Source organism: Mustela nigripes, chromosome 1, assembly GCF_022355385.1.
Source record: "Mustela nigripes isolate SB6536 chromosome 1, MUSNIG.SB6536, whole genome shotgun sequence".
Classification (NCBI taxonomy): Eukaryota; Metazoa; Chordata; class Mammalia; order Carnivora; family Mustelidae; genus Mustela; species Mustela nigripes.
Window position 1 is genome coordinate 7629001 of NC_081557.1, and position 16947 is coordinate 7645947.

A 16947-nucleotide genomic window follows, 5' to 3' on the forward strand; every position below is an offset into this window, starting at 1 on the left:
GGGGGGGGGGGGAAGAAGCAATGGGTCAGGGACAGAGGCCATAAAGGCAGGAAAGCCTGGGGGAGGCCACTGGATGTCAGGTCACTGGGAGAATCTGCAAGGACCCAAGCAAGGAGGTCTCAAGGTTGAAAGCTAGCAACCCTCCGCTGGGGGCCTAACCTCAACCCCACAATGCCCACCAGCCCATTTTATAGATGAGGAAACCAAAGCCCCCAGAAGAACAGCAGAGCCAGGCCCAGGGCCCAGGGTCCTCTCCAGAACTTCCCCCACCCCAAACCACATGGCACACAGGGTCCCTGAAATCCACTTTTATTCATGTAAAAAAAAAAAAAAAAAAAGATTCCCAAAGAATAGAGAAAGCATATGACCCCCTACTTCCCAGAGCTCAAAGTCTCTGCCAGTGTTCCCCGGGGAAGTGAGGGAGTCAGCTCCCACTCTGGGGCGTGGGTATCATGGGAGGGCAAAACCCGGGTGGCCCAGTGACCCAGCACCCTCCTTAGGACTGAAGGCAGGAAGGAGGGGCTGGGGACTAATGGGGCTCCAGGAGGGTGAAAGAAGGGAGTTAGTGTGGGGTGCTCGCCCCAGTTTAAAAAAATAAAATTTCTAAAGATAGAAAGTTAAAAAAAAAAAAAAAGGCATTAGTGTCTTAGCTTCCTGCCCTCCCAGCACCCCTCCTGCGGCCACCTCTCGAGCTCGTCCAGTTCAGAGCTTCGTATTCTCCTCTTGGCTCTCCGAGTCAGCGCCGGACAGGTGCCCACTGCTTCCAGGTGCGTGACCGTTACTGGCACAGGCCACCAGATGCCCGTCCTCCAGCCCCTCCGGCGTCTCGCCCAGCAGGCTCCGGCGGATCTCCTGGGGCAGCCTTGCCCGCTGTTCCTGGCACTCCTGGGCCAGCTGGGCTAGCAGCTGAGGGAGGAGGGGTGTCACACAGGCGGGGCCCCGTCCCCCCCGGCACTCTGGGTGCCCGCCCCCCCGCCCCCCGCAGGCCTCACCTTGGGCTCCTCCTCTGCCAGCTGCTGTAGGACCTGCTGCTGCCCAGCCACAAGGCGCTCGTGCCGCTGCTTCTGGGCCTCCTCCAGCTGCAGGGGGAGTAGGGATGAGGGCTGGGCTCAACCAAGGGTCTCTAAGGGAGGGGCAAGGGTCAGGCAGGTACAGGATCCCAGGGCTGGGGGGCCGGGGTTCTGAGGTGACCCTTATAGCAAAGGTTCCAGACCCAAAGACTCCAAAGCCGTGGGACACCTTTGCAGACAGTTGGCTCTGGATGTATTGGGGCAAGACAGAGCCCGAGGAAAAGGTTCTAGAAGTCCCTCTAGGGCAATGTAGCCATAGGTCAGGCACTAAGGAGACAAGTTTGTTCTTTCCTTTTTTTTTTTTAAGATTTTTTTTAAGATTTTATTTTAAGATTTTTTAAGATTTTATTTATTTAGAGAGAGAGATAGCAAGCCCGTGTGCGAGACAGCACAAGCAGTAGAGGGAGAAGCTGGCTGCCCATCTAGCAGAGCCGGACGCAGGGCCCGATCCCAGGCCCTGGGGATCATGACCCAAGCGGAACGCAGCCGCCTAACCAACTGCACCACCCAGGAGCCCCAGGACACAAGCTTCAGGAAGAGAGGGGTGGGCTGGGGCCAAGGTGGGACCCGAGCCTCACTCACCCGACGGATAGAGTTGACCGACTCGGTGATGTGCCGGCGGTTAATCTCTGTCAGTTCCCTGCAGGGAGCGATGTAGAGGGGGCTTGGTGCCCGGCCCCCAGCCCTGCCTGCCCAGCCCCCAGCAGCTGCCAGCCCCCCAGCGGCTCCTGGCCCCAGGGCCCTTACGCCTCCTTCTTATGTTTCTCCCTTGTCTTGGCCTCTGAGATACTGTTATGACGCTTCCTGTCTAGAATCTTCTGCAGTTCCTTCTTCTCCCTGGAAGAGCAGGGCGGGGGGCGGAGAAAGGATCAACAGCAGGTCCGGGGGTCTCCTCTGCTCTCTGAGAACAAGGGAGGCCCCACCCCACCCCGACAAGATCTTCGGCCTTCACCTCTCGTTCACCTCCTTCAGCCTCTTGATCTGAGTTGTGTGAGCCTCCAGGACAATCTCCCTGAGCCGCAGCTGAGCCTGCGGACACAGGCGGCCAACGGGTAACCCAGGCTGACGCCAGGTGTGTCCAGGAGGCGGGCCGTCCCCCGTGGCCACCGGCCCACCTCACCTGTCTCAGGTGCTCCAGCCGCCGCTCAGCCTCAGTATCGGCCTGGGCCTCCCTCAGCTCCAGGAGACTCTGCACCTGTCTCTTCTGGAATTCCTGATACTGCTTCGCCTCTTCCTCCTCCTCCTCCTCGTTCTCCCCACCTCTGTAGGAAGAACCCGACTGGGTGATCCTCAGGTTGTCACATGGACTTGGGCTGGGAGGGTAGCAGCGGGCAGGGCAGATCCCAACAGGCAACGGCAGACACCAGCCGGGGCGGGGGGGGGGGGGGGGGCAGGGTCTGTGATGCCACCGACAAGTCCATTAGCCCCATGCAAATGTGGGAGCCTGTAGGGCAACAGCTTCTGGAAAGAGAGGCTGTTCATGGGAGACTCCAGCAGAGGCCTGGCTCCCTGGCAGGAGCGGGGGGGACCCACGTGGGATGGCTCCTCGATCTCCCTGGCACCACACCTTGACTCCTTGCGGGGGGTCAAGGGGCAGCCCTCGGCCATCCCACCATGCCCCCCCCACCCCGCCGAGTGAAAACCCCACATGCACACACACCCTCGTAGTCACACCAGGGCACACCGGACACTCACGGGACACCCGGCCGTGGGCGGCACCTGCCCTCCGTCCGGGCCTGGGCCAGGCCGCTGAGCAGCCGGCGCGTGAGGGCAACGGCCTTGCGCTGGTGCTTCTTGTGCAGCTCTCGAAGCTCTCGCTCCTGCCGGCCCCGGAGCTTCACCAGCACCTTGTGGCCTCGGAGCTCGTCCAGCGAGGCCGGGGCCACCTCTGAGCAACAGAGCACGGGTGGGCTGGGCGGGGGCTGGCGGGCCCCCCGGGAGCGCCCCACTCCCCTCCCGCACAGGCCTGCCCCGCACCTGAAAGGAGGCTGGCGATGAGGTCATCCCGCTGGCCTGCAGAGAGGAGGCGGGGCTGTGAGGAGGGGGGGGCAGGGCGGGAGCACGGCGGGGCTACCCCCAAGGCCCAGGCCGCCCCTTACCTGGGCTGCTGAGGGAGGTGCTGCTAGAGGACGTGGCCGGGCCTGGGGCCCGGCGCGGGGAAGTGTCCAGTGGGCTGGGTGTGGGGTTTGGGGTCAGCTGGGACCCCAGCTGCTGAGACGGAGTCTCTTGGCAGGTCTCTGGGCTGGCCTGAGCCTGACAGGGAGAAAGCAGAAGGCTCTTTCCAGAAATGCTGTCCTAACCTCCCAGGGCTCCCCAGTGCCTCTGGTTGGCTTCCCTCAGCCGGTCTGGCCTGGGCTCCCCATCTATCAACGTGGGGCCATTGAAACACCTACGAGAGAAATAAGAGGTCTCCAATAAACGTATCGAAACCCCTTTTCCCAGGGTGTGGGAAAGGTAATGAGAGATCATGTCTCTAGGATGCCAGGCCCTGTTGCGTGTGGTCAGGAACTTCCAGATTGTTCAGGAAAGCCTTGGCCCCACCCCAAATTTCCTCCTCTCTCCAAGTCCCCCTCCACCCTTGCCCACAGCTGCTCATCTTCCTCGTTGCTTGGCTCCTGATTAAATCAGCAAAGGAAGTGACCGCAGAGTGGGCACCAGCCTCTCCCGCTAACAGCTCCAAGCAGCCTCTCTCTGCCGGCCACAGGCCCCGTGGGACCGGGTCTGGACGTGCGGGTGAGCCTCTGCTCCCGACCCCTCCACGCAGACACCGCTGCCCAGCTCCTGTCTCCCAGGACCCCAGGTTTTAAAAGCTTCTGTGGCTTCCAATGGCTTTGGTGAAGCAGCTGAACTCGACACTTCAACTCTGACCCTGCTGCTGGAGGAATGCCAGCCCAGGTCTGTCCTGAAGGCCTCTCACAGGCGAAAAGGGTAGTTCCCACCTCCTTAATGTGTGGACAGTAACCCAGGGCTGCTGAGCCCACTGAGTCAGAGAAGCCAGAAGCCCTGTCCCATGCCGCTGTCGGAGGCAGAGTCGAGGGCTGGAGGCCCAGCTGGAGAGCCTGGGCATTCCCATGCCTACACTGGGGTGGCAGGACCAAACTCGGGTGGTAGGGGAAGGGGGCGTTCTATGAGCTGAGGGCGTGAAAAGGGCTCCCACCCGGCCAGGCAGAGATCTGGAACTCAGCATTCACTTGGCTTTATGATCTGGTCTGGATGAGAGAAGCCAGAAAGGAGAATCAGCCCTCCAGACAGAGGCTGTGGGTAAATGCCTCAGGCTGGCATCCACAGTAAGGCAGTGAACAGAATCCAGCCCTACTTGGAGAGAGGGACCAGGCACCAGCTGGGGCTTGGGTGGGCTCAACAGAGTGGGGAAGGCTACAGGCTGCTTCGCCAGGACTAGCCCCAGAGATCAGCCCGCACTGCGTTCCCCACCCAGCCCCCTGCCACACGCCCCGCCACCACACCACCACCGCTCCCCCAACAGCAGTCTCCAGGGTCCAGGTCAGCCTGAGCCTGCTGCCTCCCACCCATCCCTGACCTGCCTTGGCTTACCTCGCTCTCCCCAATGAGGGCAGCCAGCTGCTTGGCCCTCTGGTCCATCAGGCTGACATGCTTGATGGGGTTGATAAGGGCCTCCGCGTAGTCTGGGTGCGGGGCAGAGGGCAGGCTTTTAGAGACATGCTCCCTGAGGCCACGCCTTCCCCGCTGTTCGGGTTCCGCGCAAGGACCCCAGAACCTGCTGTCAGGCCTGTTTAGCGCCCCCTTGATGGGGGCCATCTGGCTCAGCCACCAGCAGACCGTGTTGGCGCCCTGGCCCCTGCCTGGCCTGTGTCCCCCTAGGTCCCCCAGCTCCAGCTTACCCTGGTGGTCGTCAGGAATGTAGTCAGAGGCTTCAGTGTAAATGAGCAGGGCCGGCAGGCAGAGCGGCTGGTTGGCCTCGTTCCGCAGACAGATGTAGTGGTACCCTACGAGGGTGGGACAGTGAGGTGGCCAGGCCCCGCTAACCGCACCCCGCCCACACCGCCTCCATGCTTCCCGGAGCCCGGATGGCCTCACCTGAGCGGATGGCCGAGACGGGCAGGATTCGATGCCCCACAAACTTGCCGCCCTCCTCAAAGGCCGCGATGCGCAGGGAAGCCAGCGTGGGCAGCACCACCTGAGGACCCAGAGCGCCACCAAGCCTTGTAGTTGACCCGTGGCTGCTATGCCCACTGAGCCACAGCGCACCACCGCGACTGAGACCAACACCCCGAGCAGACCCTCAGACCACTGACCCAGCGACTGACCATCCGTCAGCCGTGCCACTCAGCGGGCAGACCCCTCCAGGCACCACTCTGATGGGACAGCTCTGGGCCTTGGACCTGGACTGGGAGTCCTGGGTCCTGGCCTGAGACCACACCCACTCCCACAGGCCACAGAGGATCCCAACCCTTCCACGGGGCAGGGATGAGCCTGTGTGAGCTTGTGTCTGTGAGCCCAGATCGGTCCCTCCTGCCCGGGAGACAGGGCAGCTGCACCCATGCCTCACGGAGGCCCTCCTGCTGTCTCCCCTTCCTGTCCTCTTCTCAAAGCCTACAGAGGGCAAGGAGCCTGAGCCTGACCCTGGCACACACAGGGCCTACCTGGGGCCTAGAGGGGACAGGCCCAGGCTTGGGGTCCCTCGGCACCCCTGCCTTCTGATCCCTGCTATTACCACGTGCCTGTTTGCGGCTCCCCCTGCCAAGAGAGCCTGGCAGAGTGGGCACAGGCAGCAGGCTCACCTTGGGGAAGTCAAAGGGCTCCTCGTCCCATACGGGATTGAAGGAATTCCCCTGAGAAGTCCGAGTGCGGTATTTGCGCCGCGTATCCACGGGGAGGCCGAACATGTCCACTTCCACATAGATGCCCACCTTCCTGTCTGACAGGAACTGCCCCGAGATCACCTGGTGGGGGGGCAGGAGAGTGAGGTCCCTGCTAAGAGGCCCACCCCAAGGACACCCCGCCAGAGCCATCCCTGGCTCCCTGGCCCCACCTTGACCCGCAAGGCATTGGCCACGATGCCGTCCACGATGACTTCGGTGAAGGGATCGAAGGACTTGTCTGGCCGCCGCATGAACTCGGGCTTGAGCAGGTAGCCGCTGCGCCCGTTGTACTCGAACACGCCTGCGTTTAGCTGCATCGCCACGTCTGGGGGTGACAGGGGGAGGCCAAGGGCCACCAAGGCCCATGGGATGAGGAGGCAGGAAGGACAGCTGAGCGCAGCGGGATGATCAGGGAGTCTAGGGTCTGATCAAATGGGATCAGGGCTCCAGACTCTGGAAAGATCAGACAGGGGCTAAGGTCTAGGACCAGCCAAGGTCAGGAGGTGGGGTTTGCAGAGGTCTTGGTTCGGAGTAGAGATCTAGCACTATAGAGCCAGAGGACCCTACAAGACAATGAGAGCAGGATCCCTGAGCAGAAGTCAGTGAGGTCAGAGGCCAGGGGGTCGAGGCGGGCTAGTGCTCACCCAGGGTCTGGAAGTTGAGCGCGACAAGCTGGCAGCCGACATTCCAGAAGAGCTGGGGCATATAGTTGGATGAGTCCACGCGGGTGCCCTTGGGGTAGATGCGGCTGAGCTGCTGCTTGTTGTATCTGAGGTTGGCGGTCAGGGGCCATGCCGTGTACTGGCCCCCGCCTCCTGGCTGGCACGCCAGGCCTGTGCTCAGCTCCTGTGAAGCCACTGCCCGGCCTTGGCTCTAGCTGCCCCTCTGGCCCCCTGCCTCTCTGCCTCGCCCCCGAGCAGTTTCCGAGGCTAGCCCCAAACCCAGACCAGGGTGCTCGAGGGTCAGGACCCTGTGTGGGTGGCGTCAGTGGGTCAAAACATCTGAGCCGGCGTCTGAGCACCCCACCCTGGTTAGCCTGCCCTGGCAATGTGGAAGGATACTCCACAAACTCCATGGGGCTCTTGGTCAGTTGCTCCATGGCCTTGGTCTCCACGAAGGATGACATCTCGAAGCATTTGTTCCTTTCTGAGGGGTGAGGAGTGGGGGGCGATCAGGCCTGGCAAGGCTGGGCTGGCTCCTATTCCCACCGTCTCCTAACCCACTCACTTCGAGCAGCCTCAAAGGACTTGAACTTGACAGGCTCGATGTAGTTGACGAGTGTGGACATTTCCTCGGTGGCATTGACCTCACTGCTGGCAGTGCCCTGTGGCCCCCAAACGAAGGGTCAGCAGTGCCACGCACCCATCCCTCAGCCAGAAGTTCCCTCACCTGCCCCGTCAGGAAGGAGGGGCTGACTCTCCACCCACCTCTGCAATCACGCTACCCAGTGGCTCTCAGCAAGGGCCCCAGCCCCTTCTGGCTTATCAGTCCTGGTCCCAATCCCTCTGGGACCTTGCCCTGGCCCCCACCTTCCTCCTTTGCCTCCTGCCTCCCTGATCTTTGGAAGCTGACAGTCCTCATCCAGCCCCAGGACTCAATGATTCCCATGTGGATGAACCATTATTTTCAGCCACTATGCTGCCATGTCCCTTCTGTGGCCCACCAAGAGCCCCGAACCCAACACTTGCAATACCGAACTTGGCCACCTCTGCCCGCACCCTTCCTCACTCTGGGCCCCTACCAAATCTGACCTCATGGACCCACCTTTTCTATCACCTCCATTCCTCAGAACTCCACACTCCCTTGTCTTATGTGGCCACTTCCTGTACTCTCCCGTCCTGCCACAGGGCCTTTGCACATGGTATCCCTCTTCCTTAGGTCCAATCGCCCCATTTCCCTGCCCAGGTCATTCTTCTCTTCTTTCCCCACAATGCTACCGCTTAACTCGCCTCTCCCCAGCCTAGTCGTGAGCACAATTTCACCTGCTCCCATGCCTGTTTACCTAAGACCCCTTCTCCCCCCTCTACACACCCTCCCCACCATGGACTCCAGAACAGCAGGGCTAACACCGGACCGTGGCCAGACAGGGGCTCAGCAAATGCCTGGGTCCTTAATCCAGGCTCCCTCTGCCTCTTCCCACCTCCAGGGCTGACCTCATCTGTGGTTGGCTTTTTAGGATCTGTCTGTTCCTCTTCTTCCTCATCCTCCTCCTCATCCTCACGGTCTGCAGATCCAAGAGCATCAGTGCCCCGCTGTAGCCCGTCCTCGCCCAGAGACTTGCGAGGCTCCAGGCTGGGCTTCTCCAGGGCCACTTCTTCCCCGTTGCTCAGGCCTGGGCAGCTGTCAGAGCTGGGGGACCCTGCAGAGGATAGGGCCACAGGGAGTCAGGACGAACACAGACACTTGGGAGTCAGAAGGGGTTGTGGAGGTGACTCAGTGGGGAAGTCAGGGTCAAGGAGGGAGAGAGCAGAGGTCAGGAGTTGGATGGTATTCAACCCAGTAGTAGTGCACAGGGGTCATGGGTCAAAGGTCAAGGTTAGAGTTCTGTCCATTAGAGAGGCAGGTGGGGCAGCTCAGAGGGGTGAGAAACCAGGAACTGGGGTACAACTGCCTTGGCAGTGGGGGCGAAGGATGACACAGTGGGGTTCTGAGTCAGGTGTCAATCAGAGCCAGACCCAGTGAGGAGGCTTAGTGAGGCGAGCGGTCAGGGGTGGGTAGTACAAACGACCTTAACAAAGTAAGAGCTCAAGGGTTAGCTCAAAGTATCCCCGGCTGGGTGAACAGACTCAGAGGGGTCACAGGAAAAGGGTCAGAGCCGAAGCATGAGGATGTGGTTCACTGAGGCCAGAAGTCAGAATTCAGAGTTATACTGCGGCTGAGAGGAGGGCTGTGTGAGGCGGGGGGAGGCTGAGACTGATGGGTCAGGAACTCGATGGAACCCAATCCAGTCAGGCTATAGTCTGGGGAGGTCAGGGCCTGGGGTCAGGAGTCAGAGGTCACTAAGCCTGAGAGGCTTAGTGAGAAGGAAGGACAGGCTGGGAGCAGGAGGAGGACCGCCAGGGAAGTGGGGCTCAGTGAGGCGAGAGCTCAGGGTCGGCAAAGGCTGGGCCCAGGGCTGTACCGAGCTGAGGGGAGGAGGGCTCAGTGGTGGCGGCCGAGCTCTCGCTCAGGGCCGAGTTGCTCTGTTCCAGGGGCCGCTTGCGCACAGAGCTGTTGGGGACACCGGTGCTGGGCTGGTGTCGCTTCTTGTTCTTCACCAGGATGCGGCCCATCAGATCCTGCGGGCTGGGCAGGGGGACGCCTGGGGCCAGCTGGTGGGCACAGACAGGTCAGGGCCCGCCAGGGAGTCCTCACCACCCACCCCATGCCCTGCCACAGCTCCAAGCCCTCCTACCGGGTACTTGTCCAGTGGGTCGATGAGCAGTGCGTCCCCAAAGATGGACCGGCAGTACTCGGCCATCTTGGCCTGTTGCTTTGCCCTGCGGGGCCAAGGTTAAAGGTCAGAGGTTCCGGGGACAGCGGGGGGAGGGGGGGGGTGGTGGCGTGCGAAGCTGACGTCCCCAGGGTAGACAAAGATCCTCAGGTCAGAGGTCACAGGAACAGTGCCATGGCAGAATGGCTGCCTCTGGACCGATGGGGGTGGTGGGGGGCGGTGGTCCTCAGGTCAGGGGCCCACTCACGAGTCCACGTGGTTCTCAAAAGAGAGGATGACAGGGTAAGGCGAGGTCTTGAAGGCAGTCTCCGCGATGGCCTCGAGCACGTCCCGCAGCGGCACCTCCGTGGTCATGGTGAAGCCATGGGTGATGAAGGGCTCCTCCTCGGGCGGCCGGCCTTTCCACACGTCCAGCTCCACGCAGCGGCAGCCCCACAGCAGCGCCTGCCGGTACATCTCCACCGACGAGGTCCCGGCCAGCTGCCCCGCTGGCGTCGACGCCCGGTCAGCACCGCCTGGCCCGCGGTCTCCTCACCCACTCACCACCACCCCTCCCCCGGCCTGCGCTGCCCCAGCCCCGCTGGAGACGCGGAGGCCCCAGTGGCAGCCCAGCCCGGCCCTGGCACGCCGTCTGGCCAGCCCTTGATGGCTCCTTAATTTGCTGTGGAACCAGCGCCATCTCTCCCGAAATCCCCCAGGGCAGGGCCTGTGTCCTGCCACCCAGCCCTTGGCTCACGTCCAAGCCGGGCAGAGTCAGCATCGAGCAGCACTGGCTGCTGATGGGTTCTTCCTCCAGGACTCACCCTCTTGTGGATAAACACCCGCCACCCCCGCCTCCAGCTACTGACCTAAAGCGGGGAGTCGTGCCCAACGCCCCCACGGCCCCCCACTTCCCTCTCCTTCCACCCACGGATGGCCTCTATTACCTTCTGCCTGGGGCCCCTCCCTGCCTCCCATCCCATCTCCGGGGAGCACCTGGCTTGTCACGCTTCCCAAAACATACCAGGTCTCGTGACCTCCCCTGATTGACACCCTCCAGAAAGCCTTTCCCGCCCACTTAGGATCAATCCAAATTCCTTCCGTGCCCTGTGGTCTAGCCCTGCCTCCTTTTCTCACTCCTTCTCACTTCTACTTGCCCCAGCACCCGCCCTGCCTCCGGCCTCCTTCCCAGCTGAAGAGCACCCAGGAGTGTCCTGCTCCCGGCCTTCAGTGCTCCTTTACAGGCGACAGGTGCAGGCCTCAGCCCTTCCCCACGGAAGCCTTCCAGACCACCCAGGAGAGGCGTCCATGCAGAGAAGCCAAGGTCCCCCCCCAGGGTGGGCTGCCTGTTCCCGGCCTGCTTCCCCAGCACCGGCCACCCCGAAAAGGAGGGAGGCCACAGGAGGGGCCGTGGGCAGAGGGCACAGAGGCCACCGCCCCAGCTGCCCACAGTGGGGGGCTCGTTCACCTGTGAGATAGGTGTTGTGTGAGGAGTTGATGAAGTAGGCGCTCAGCGGCTGGGTCATGTCCGCACTGAGATCCAGGGCCTCCAGGGGCAGGATGCCGTTCTCCTCACCGCCCAGGTAGCGGCTGAAGCCCTCCATGGACATCTGGTCTGGGGGATGGGTGGGGTCAGCAGGCTCAGCCAGGGCGCCTCCTGATGCCCCCCCAAACCCTGCCCCTCCGATGGGCTCCTCATGGACTCACCTCGCTCTAGGAACTGCTGGTTGGGCTCATACTTCTCGATGAGCAGCCGGGCCTGGGACGGCCGCAGGGGTGGGTACAGCACCTCGTTGAGCCTCGGGTCCCGTTGCTTCTGGTTGATGAAGTCCATGAGCTGCTCCAGCGTCAGGTAAGGCTTGCCCTTGGCGCCTCTAGACAGGGCAGGAGGCTGACAGGGTCAGGCTGGACCGTCCCCATTCCCTGTACCATGCCCTTGCCCTCGGAGCAGGAGTTGGGAGGTTGGGGTCGGCTCTTGCACCTGCTGACTGGGACTTGGGCAAACGGCTGCCCACTCTGGTACTCAGTTTTCCCATCCACCCACTTTCCTAACCCGGAGGTGCTGGCATTGCCATTAGCAAGGGCTTCGGAAGCCACCAAGGGTTTGGCCTGCCAGGACTGCTTCCGGACGCTGGACCCAACCTCGGCTCCAGCAGCCACTTGCTCTATGAGCTCAGGCAAGTCCCACAGCTCATCAAAGCTGCTTGGTCCCCCCACCCCGGCGTAGGGTGATGCAAAGGGTCAGCACAGAGCAGTTCACAGCACCGCCCCAGCCCCGGCCCCCACGGGACCCCCGGAAGTTCTGCTTCCCCTCACTGTGCTGGAAGGAATGCCAGCAGAGGCCACACACAGAGCACTGGGGGCTCGGAGGGGGGCCCAGCCCTGCTCACATCTCCAGCAGGATCTTGTCAATGTCTGGCCGCAGACACAACTTATTCAGGAACCGCTCGAAGATCTCCAAGGAAAACTCGTCGGGCCGGATGGACTCACTCTGGGGTGGGGGTTGGGGGGAGCCCAGAAGTGTGGGGTGAGAACCCAGGGCAGCTGGCCCCCAAAGACCGGGCACCCATCCACCCCACTCTCCCTATGTTGCTTCGGCCTCCTCACCCGGTTGAAATTGAGGCCACAGGATTCCAGTGCAGTCTCTACCCGCTTCTTATCTGCTGAAAACATCTTCAGGATACTGGGCAGGTGAGAGGAGTCAGAGTCACGGGGGCGAAGATCACCCAGATGGGGACAGGAGAGAAGGTACTGAGGGCCAGGGGTACTCACTTCTTCACCGGAATCCGTCCGTCCTGGTTCACCTGCAGCTTCAGCTTTGTGTATCTGGGGAGGCAGAGGCCTCAGGGTCACACGCCAGCCGTGGTCACCTGAGTCCTCGCCACCCTGCGGCCAGGCCCACGACTCACGCTTTTCGCAGGAACGTGTTCCGGGAGGCGTTCTGAGCCAGGATGTTCATAGCCAGCTTAAACAGCTCCTCGGTCCAGACCTGAGGGGTCAGGAGACGGAGTGAGGGTGGGAGGGGGTGATCTGGGAACAGAGGGGTGGGCCCAGCCCCAGCCGACACCCAGAATCAGGCACGAGCCACAGAATGTGGCTTAAATACTGCTTTGTCAGAGGATGATTAGAAACAGGGGCAGAGAACAGGCTCCCGCGCGACATACGCTAAGTGGTGGTGGCTCCCCTGGGGCTGACCCTTGGGCCCCAGCCCACCTTGGCTGTGTCATCCTGCACGGCCATGAAGTTCAAGAACGTCGTATTCACCGGGTCTGGCCCAGCTACCACCGTCATCAACTTCTCCTCCAGCCGGGCATCAGGGCCCCCAAAGCCCAGCACCTCCCGGATCTTGGGGTCCTGAGTAGTCGAAAGCCAAGGGTAAAGAGGGGTATTCCCAGCCCCAAGGCCTCACTCCCTTTCTTAGTTCAGGGCCCCCACCACTTACCTTGGGCAGGCGGGCGTAGCGACCCGTCCGCGTGTCCCTGATGGAACTGATGTCCAGTGTGTCCACCTCCTGGGGAAACCAGATGCCAGGTTGGGTCTGAAAGGCTATGGGGCAAGAGCCAGGGGCCCCCAAGATCTCCACCCAAGCCAGGGAGTGGCCACCCCCTGCTGCAGCCCCAGCCTCAGCCCCCGCCCGGAGCACTTCCTGTCCAGGGAGCCGTGGGAGAGGTCAGCCGGCAGCTGGGCCCCACCCTCCTGGGTGGGTGGTGGGGGGGGGGGGGTCTGGGCCAGGGGTCCTAGACCTAAGCAGGCAGTACCGCCGCGGCCCCCCTCACCATGTTGGGTCCGGTCCAATACAGAAAGAAGCCATTGGAGTCCACACGCAGGGTTACCAGGTTCCGACTGGAGGCCTCCTGGGGACGGGATGGAAGGGCAGGGGTCAGTGAGTGAGGGCTGGGGCTCGGGCTTGGGCCCTGGGCTCCCTCAGGCCATCCACTCAGTGCTTCTGCCGGTGAGTCGCGATGAAGCCTCATCCAGCCCACAGGTTCCCCTAGGGTCCTCAGGATGAAGCTTACACAATTGTCCCTGGCATAGCATCAGGGGTCCCAAGGCCCCTCCCGGCCTCACCTGTCTCTGACCCTAAGGTTCAGTCACAGGAACCACTACCTTTCCCCTCCTCCAGCTCTTACATTTTTGTTCCTTTGCTAGGACAGCCTTTCTTTCCTTCCTTCTCGACCCATGAAATCTGACCCACCTTCTTGGGGAGGCCTCCCCAGAGTCGGAGCACCCTGAAGCCCCCTTGAGAATATTTATGGGATGAAAGCAGATGGTTTGGAAGTCTGACTTCTACACGTCTTGTGTCCCTCAGGGCCTCATGACAACCAGTCAGCCCTGACATCGGCCTCAAAGCCCATGACACCCCCCCCCCCATGCCCTGCACCCGACAGGAGCCTCAGTCTTCTGCCTCACCCTGTCTTACAGAATACAGACTAAATCCCCCCAGAAGGGGATGCGCCCTGCCCTTGGGACTGGACAGCGAATTCTGTCTTCTCTCCAACAGCCTTGCGGCTGGCAGGAGGACAGGGAAGAATATGCCAGCCCTATTTTCTGAGGAGGATCTGGTCTCTGGCACACTCCCAGGGCCACCCCTGTGTGACTCAGGACCAGCAGCCAAGGCGGGGGGTGGGGGGGTCATCAGGGTCAGCGGCCCTCTAGGAGCTCACTTAGCCCTCCTAACAATCTCCCGAAGTACACAGTAAGTGCTACTGTTCTTCCCATTGAACAGATCAGGAGCCTGAGGAGCCTGAGGCACAGGGAGGCTGCGTGGCTTGCTTAAGGTCAAGAAAGGCCCTAGGATTTGCTCGAGGGCAGTCTGGCTCCAGAATCCAGATGCCTGGGAAGGAAGGAAACAAGACCCCTGCTAGGCGCCCAGCTCCTGGCCTTAGCTGCAACCCCACAGTGGGGACTGGGATGAGTCTCCACTTTCCAGACTTGGTTTCTGTTTCTGGAGAATTGGGGGCCGTACCAGCCCCGCCCATCTCTTTTCTTGTAAAGGCCAGGAGGCCTTGGAACTTTGGGGGTGCCTGGGCCAACCCATCTCACTGTGCTCACACCCACCTTCAGCCCCTCCTTGGGATTCCCAACCCTGAGGCTCAGGTCCCCCAGCAATGTGAGGGGAGGGGAGGTCTATGAGTACAGACCCCAGGGCCTTCCTCTGCCACACTCCCAGTGTCTGGCCTTCAAAAACAGCCCAGGCCCCCTGCTCTTCAGCCCTAAGTCCCAGTCGGCAACCCCCACCCCACCCCCAGGGCCCTCTCCCAGTTCCCACTTCCTTCTTTCGGTTTATCACACGAGACCCCCCCCCCCCCCCCCCCCCGCACGCAGGACTGGGGGGAGGGGTCTCCCCCGGTCCCCGGAGCTCCCAGGCACCCCTCTAAGGCACACCTGCTGCCTCAGGCCACGCCCCCAGCCCCTCCCCCCAGCTCCCACGCCTACCCGCCCCACCCAGCCGGAAAGGAACCCAGAGTCTTCCAGGCCTCCGGCCTGACTGGGAAGGAGCAACGGGGAGGTTCAGGCGGGCCCGGTGGAGGCCCTGGGGAAGGAGAGGGCCCAAGGGGCAGAGGAGGGGGCGGTGTGAAAACGGGGGTGGGGCGCAGGATGGGTCGGAGAGCCGCAGGTGGGGACCCGGGCATCTGGGAAGCAGCAGTGGGCAGGGCAGGTAGAAAGGGGGGGGGCAAGGATTTATTGGGGATCAAAGTCCCTGATGCTAAGAAATGGAGAGCAAAGTTCCCCAGGAACTTGTGGGGGCAAAGACTCCACTAGGGGGTGACTTGACTGCCCTCCTGAGCAGAGAGCTGGGATGGGCTCCTGAAGCAGGGCAAAGGGGTGCAGGAAGAACAGGCTGAAAAAGTGATGAATGGAGAACAATGTTCAGGGTAGGGCACTAGGAAGAATGGGGTGCGCTGAGCCCGATTGGAGTCAGGGTCCTCCAGACAGAGCCCAGTGCCAGGCAATGGTCTGAGGACCAGGCCAGGGTTGGGGGAATCAGAATTAGACCGGCAGGCGGGGAGGGTGGGAAGGACGAGTGAAAAGAGGTGGGGGGGGGGGGGGGATTCATCGGGGTTCCAAGTCTCCGGGCCAAAGAGTGGAAAGCCAAATTTTCCACAGCTGAATGGACTGGGGCTGGGAGTGGGGGACAAAGTCTTCATTACGGGCACGACTGGGGACTCAAGTTTCCGGAGCACAGCCAGAGTGGCTTCGGGGTGGGGGGGCGCCGTGGCCGGGCCGGGCTCGGGTGGGGGTCTCCGGGGTCTGACTGGGCTTGGGCGAGGGAGTCCCAGGAACTGGGTGGAACGTGGGGGGCCCCCCGCGCTTACCTCGTCCCATTTGATGAACTTACTCCCGCGCCGCAGGGTCTCTACCACGGTGGGCGGCTCCAGCTGCAGCGCGTGGACGCCGGGCCTGGCGCCGGCCATGGCCCGGCTAGGGGCGAGTCGGGGACCCCCGGAGCCCCGACGAGGACAGACGGCGCCGCTGCTCCCTCCGCGCGCTCCCGCGCGGCCCGCTCCGGCCCCGCGGCGTCAGCGCCCGCCCGCCCGCCAGTCTGTCCGGGACACACCAGAGAATCGGCGGGGCCCGGGCGGGGCGGGGCGGGGGCGGGGCCGCAGCGGCACCGCCCCCTCCCACCAAGTCGGGCCCGCCCGCCCCGGGTCGGCGGCTCCCCCTAGCGGCTGGGGCGGCGACTGCAGCCAGAGGGGGGGATGGGGAAGGGGCATAACCTGGACCCCGACCCTTCGCGGGGGCTGCTCGCCGGGGCTGCTCGTCCGGACTTGCCTGGGGTCGGAGGGCAGAGCTTGAGGCCAGAGTGGTTGTTAGGGTGCAGCCAGAGGGAGTGGGTGTATAGGGAGCTGCTAAAGACTGGGAGGGGGTCAGCCGGCTTAGGTTTCCGAGGGACGGGGCTAGGGTACTATCGGAGGGCCAGGCATGGGCGAGGGGGGGGCGCAGATCCTTGCCCCCACCACACTCCAGCAGCACTTAACTGAGTGCAGGAAAAGCCACTCCCACCCCACCACCCCCGCCCTCACTTCCCCTCACCCCCCTCCTGCAGCAGCTCGGTCCCCCCTCCCGCGGAGCACTTAGCCAGCTAATGGGCCTCCTGCCGGCAGGCACCCCTCCCCCGTCCCTAGCCTGGGGAGGCCGGGCGCCTGCTGCCTTCTTTAAGGACCTAAGCATCCTGGTCTTCCCGTGTGAGCCCTAGAACAGCCCACTTCCTGTTCTGTAGACCCCCATGACTCAACCTGGGCCCTGTCCCTGTGGGGCTTCCTAATGAACCCTGCGAAGGAGACAACTGCTCGTCTGCCCAGAGGGTTCAGAAGCCTCGCGGGTGTCCATGGACAAGGGAGGGTTGAGGAGGGGCTCTGGCCTACAGCAGGTGCCCTGAAATCGGTGCTCCAGGGATGGGAGGGGGGAAGGCGCATGGGCACTGGAATAGGTAGGGGCTGCAGCCCCTCCCGCAGGGCTTGGCTGGGGGGGGGGCTCCTGCCTGGGGGCCCCTGTGGGAGCCCCCCCAATACAGAGACACTAGCAGCAGTAGGTTTAAAGTAGAACTCATCCAGAGGGGCCAGCCAAGTCACCTAGAAACCCAGAAAGAGACTAGAGCTGGCTCTGGGGGAGGAGGGGTCAG

The 16947-nt window shown here is 62.6% G+C and overlaps 1 protein-coding gene across 1 annotated transcript; it reads right to left on the reverse strand.

The window, feature by feature from the left end:
* Positions 1-293: 293 nt before the first annotated feature.
* Positions 294-15848, reverse strand: PLCB3 (phospholipase C beta 3). The gene is made up of 31 exons (XM_059402728.1): positions 15641-15848; positions 13100-13177; positions 12766-12834; positions 12537-12677; positions 12233-12312; positions 12096-12149; positions 11931-12006; positions 11714-11814; positions 11031-11197; positions 10792-10938; positions 9592-9832; positions 9306-9390; positions 9033-9222; positions 8065-8270; positions 7139-7235; positions 6973-7057; positions 6556-6680; positions 6082-6236; positions 5831-5992; positions 5127-5226; positions 4931-5035; positions 4623-4714; positions 3170-3323; positions 3048-3083; positions 2766-2958; positions 2191-2332; positions 2023-2099; positions 1818-1907; positions 1653-1710; positions 993-1079; positions 294-906 (listed from the first exon to the last, which is right to left on the reverse strand). Exons 1-31 carry the CDS (start codon positions 15737-15739, stop codon positions 703-705), a joined length of 3696 nt encoding a protein of 1231 aa, XP_059258711.1. The 5' UTR covers positions 15740-15848; the 3' UTR covers positions 294-702.
* Between the last annotated feature and the right edge of the window lie 1099 nt (positions 15849-16947).

Excerpts from the sequence above, each read along its gene's own strand:
- PLCB3 (XM_059402728.1), bottom strand. The coding sequence starts at position 15,739 with ATGGCCGGCGCCAGGCCCGGCGTCCACGCGCTGCAGCTGGAGCCGCCC. Across the intron at positions 11,815-11,930 it reads GTGGCCTCAATTTCAACCGG|AGTGAGTCCATCCGGCCCGA; the intron begins GTGAGGAGGCCG and ends CCCCCACCCCAG. Across the intron at positions 9,391-9,591 it reads TTTGAGAACCACGTGGACTC|GGCAAAGCAACAGGCCAAGA; the intron begins GTGAGTGGGCCC and ends TTGGCCCCGCAG.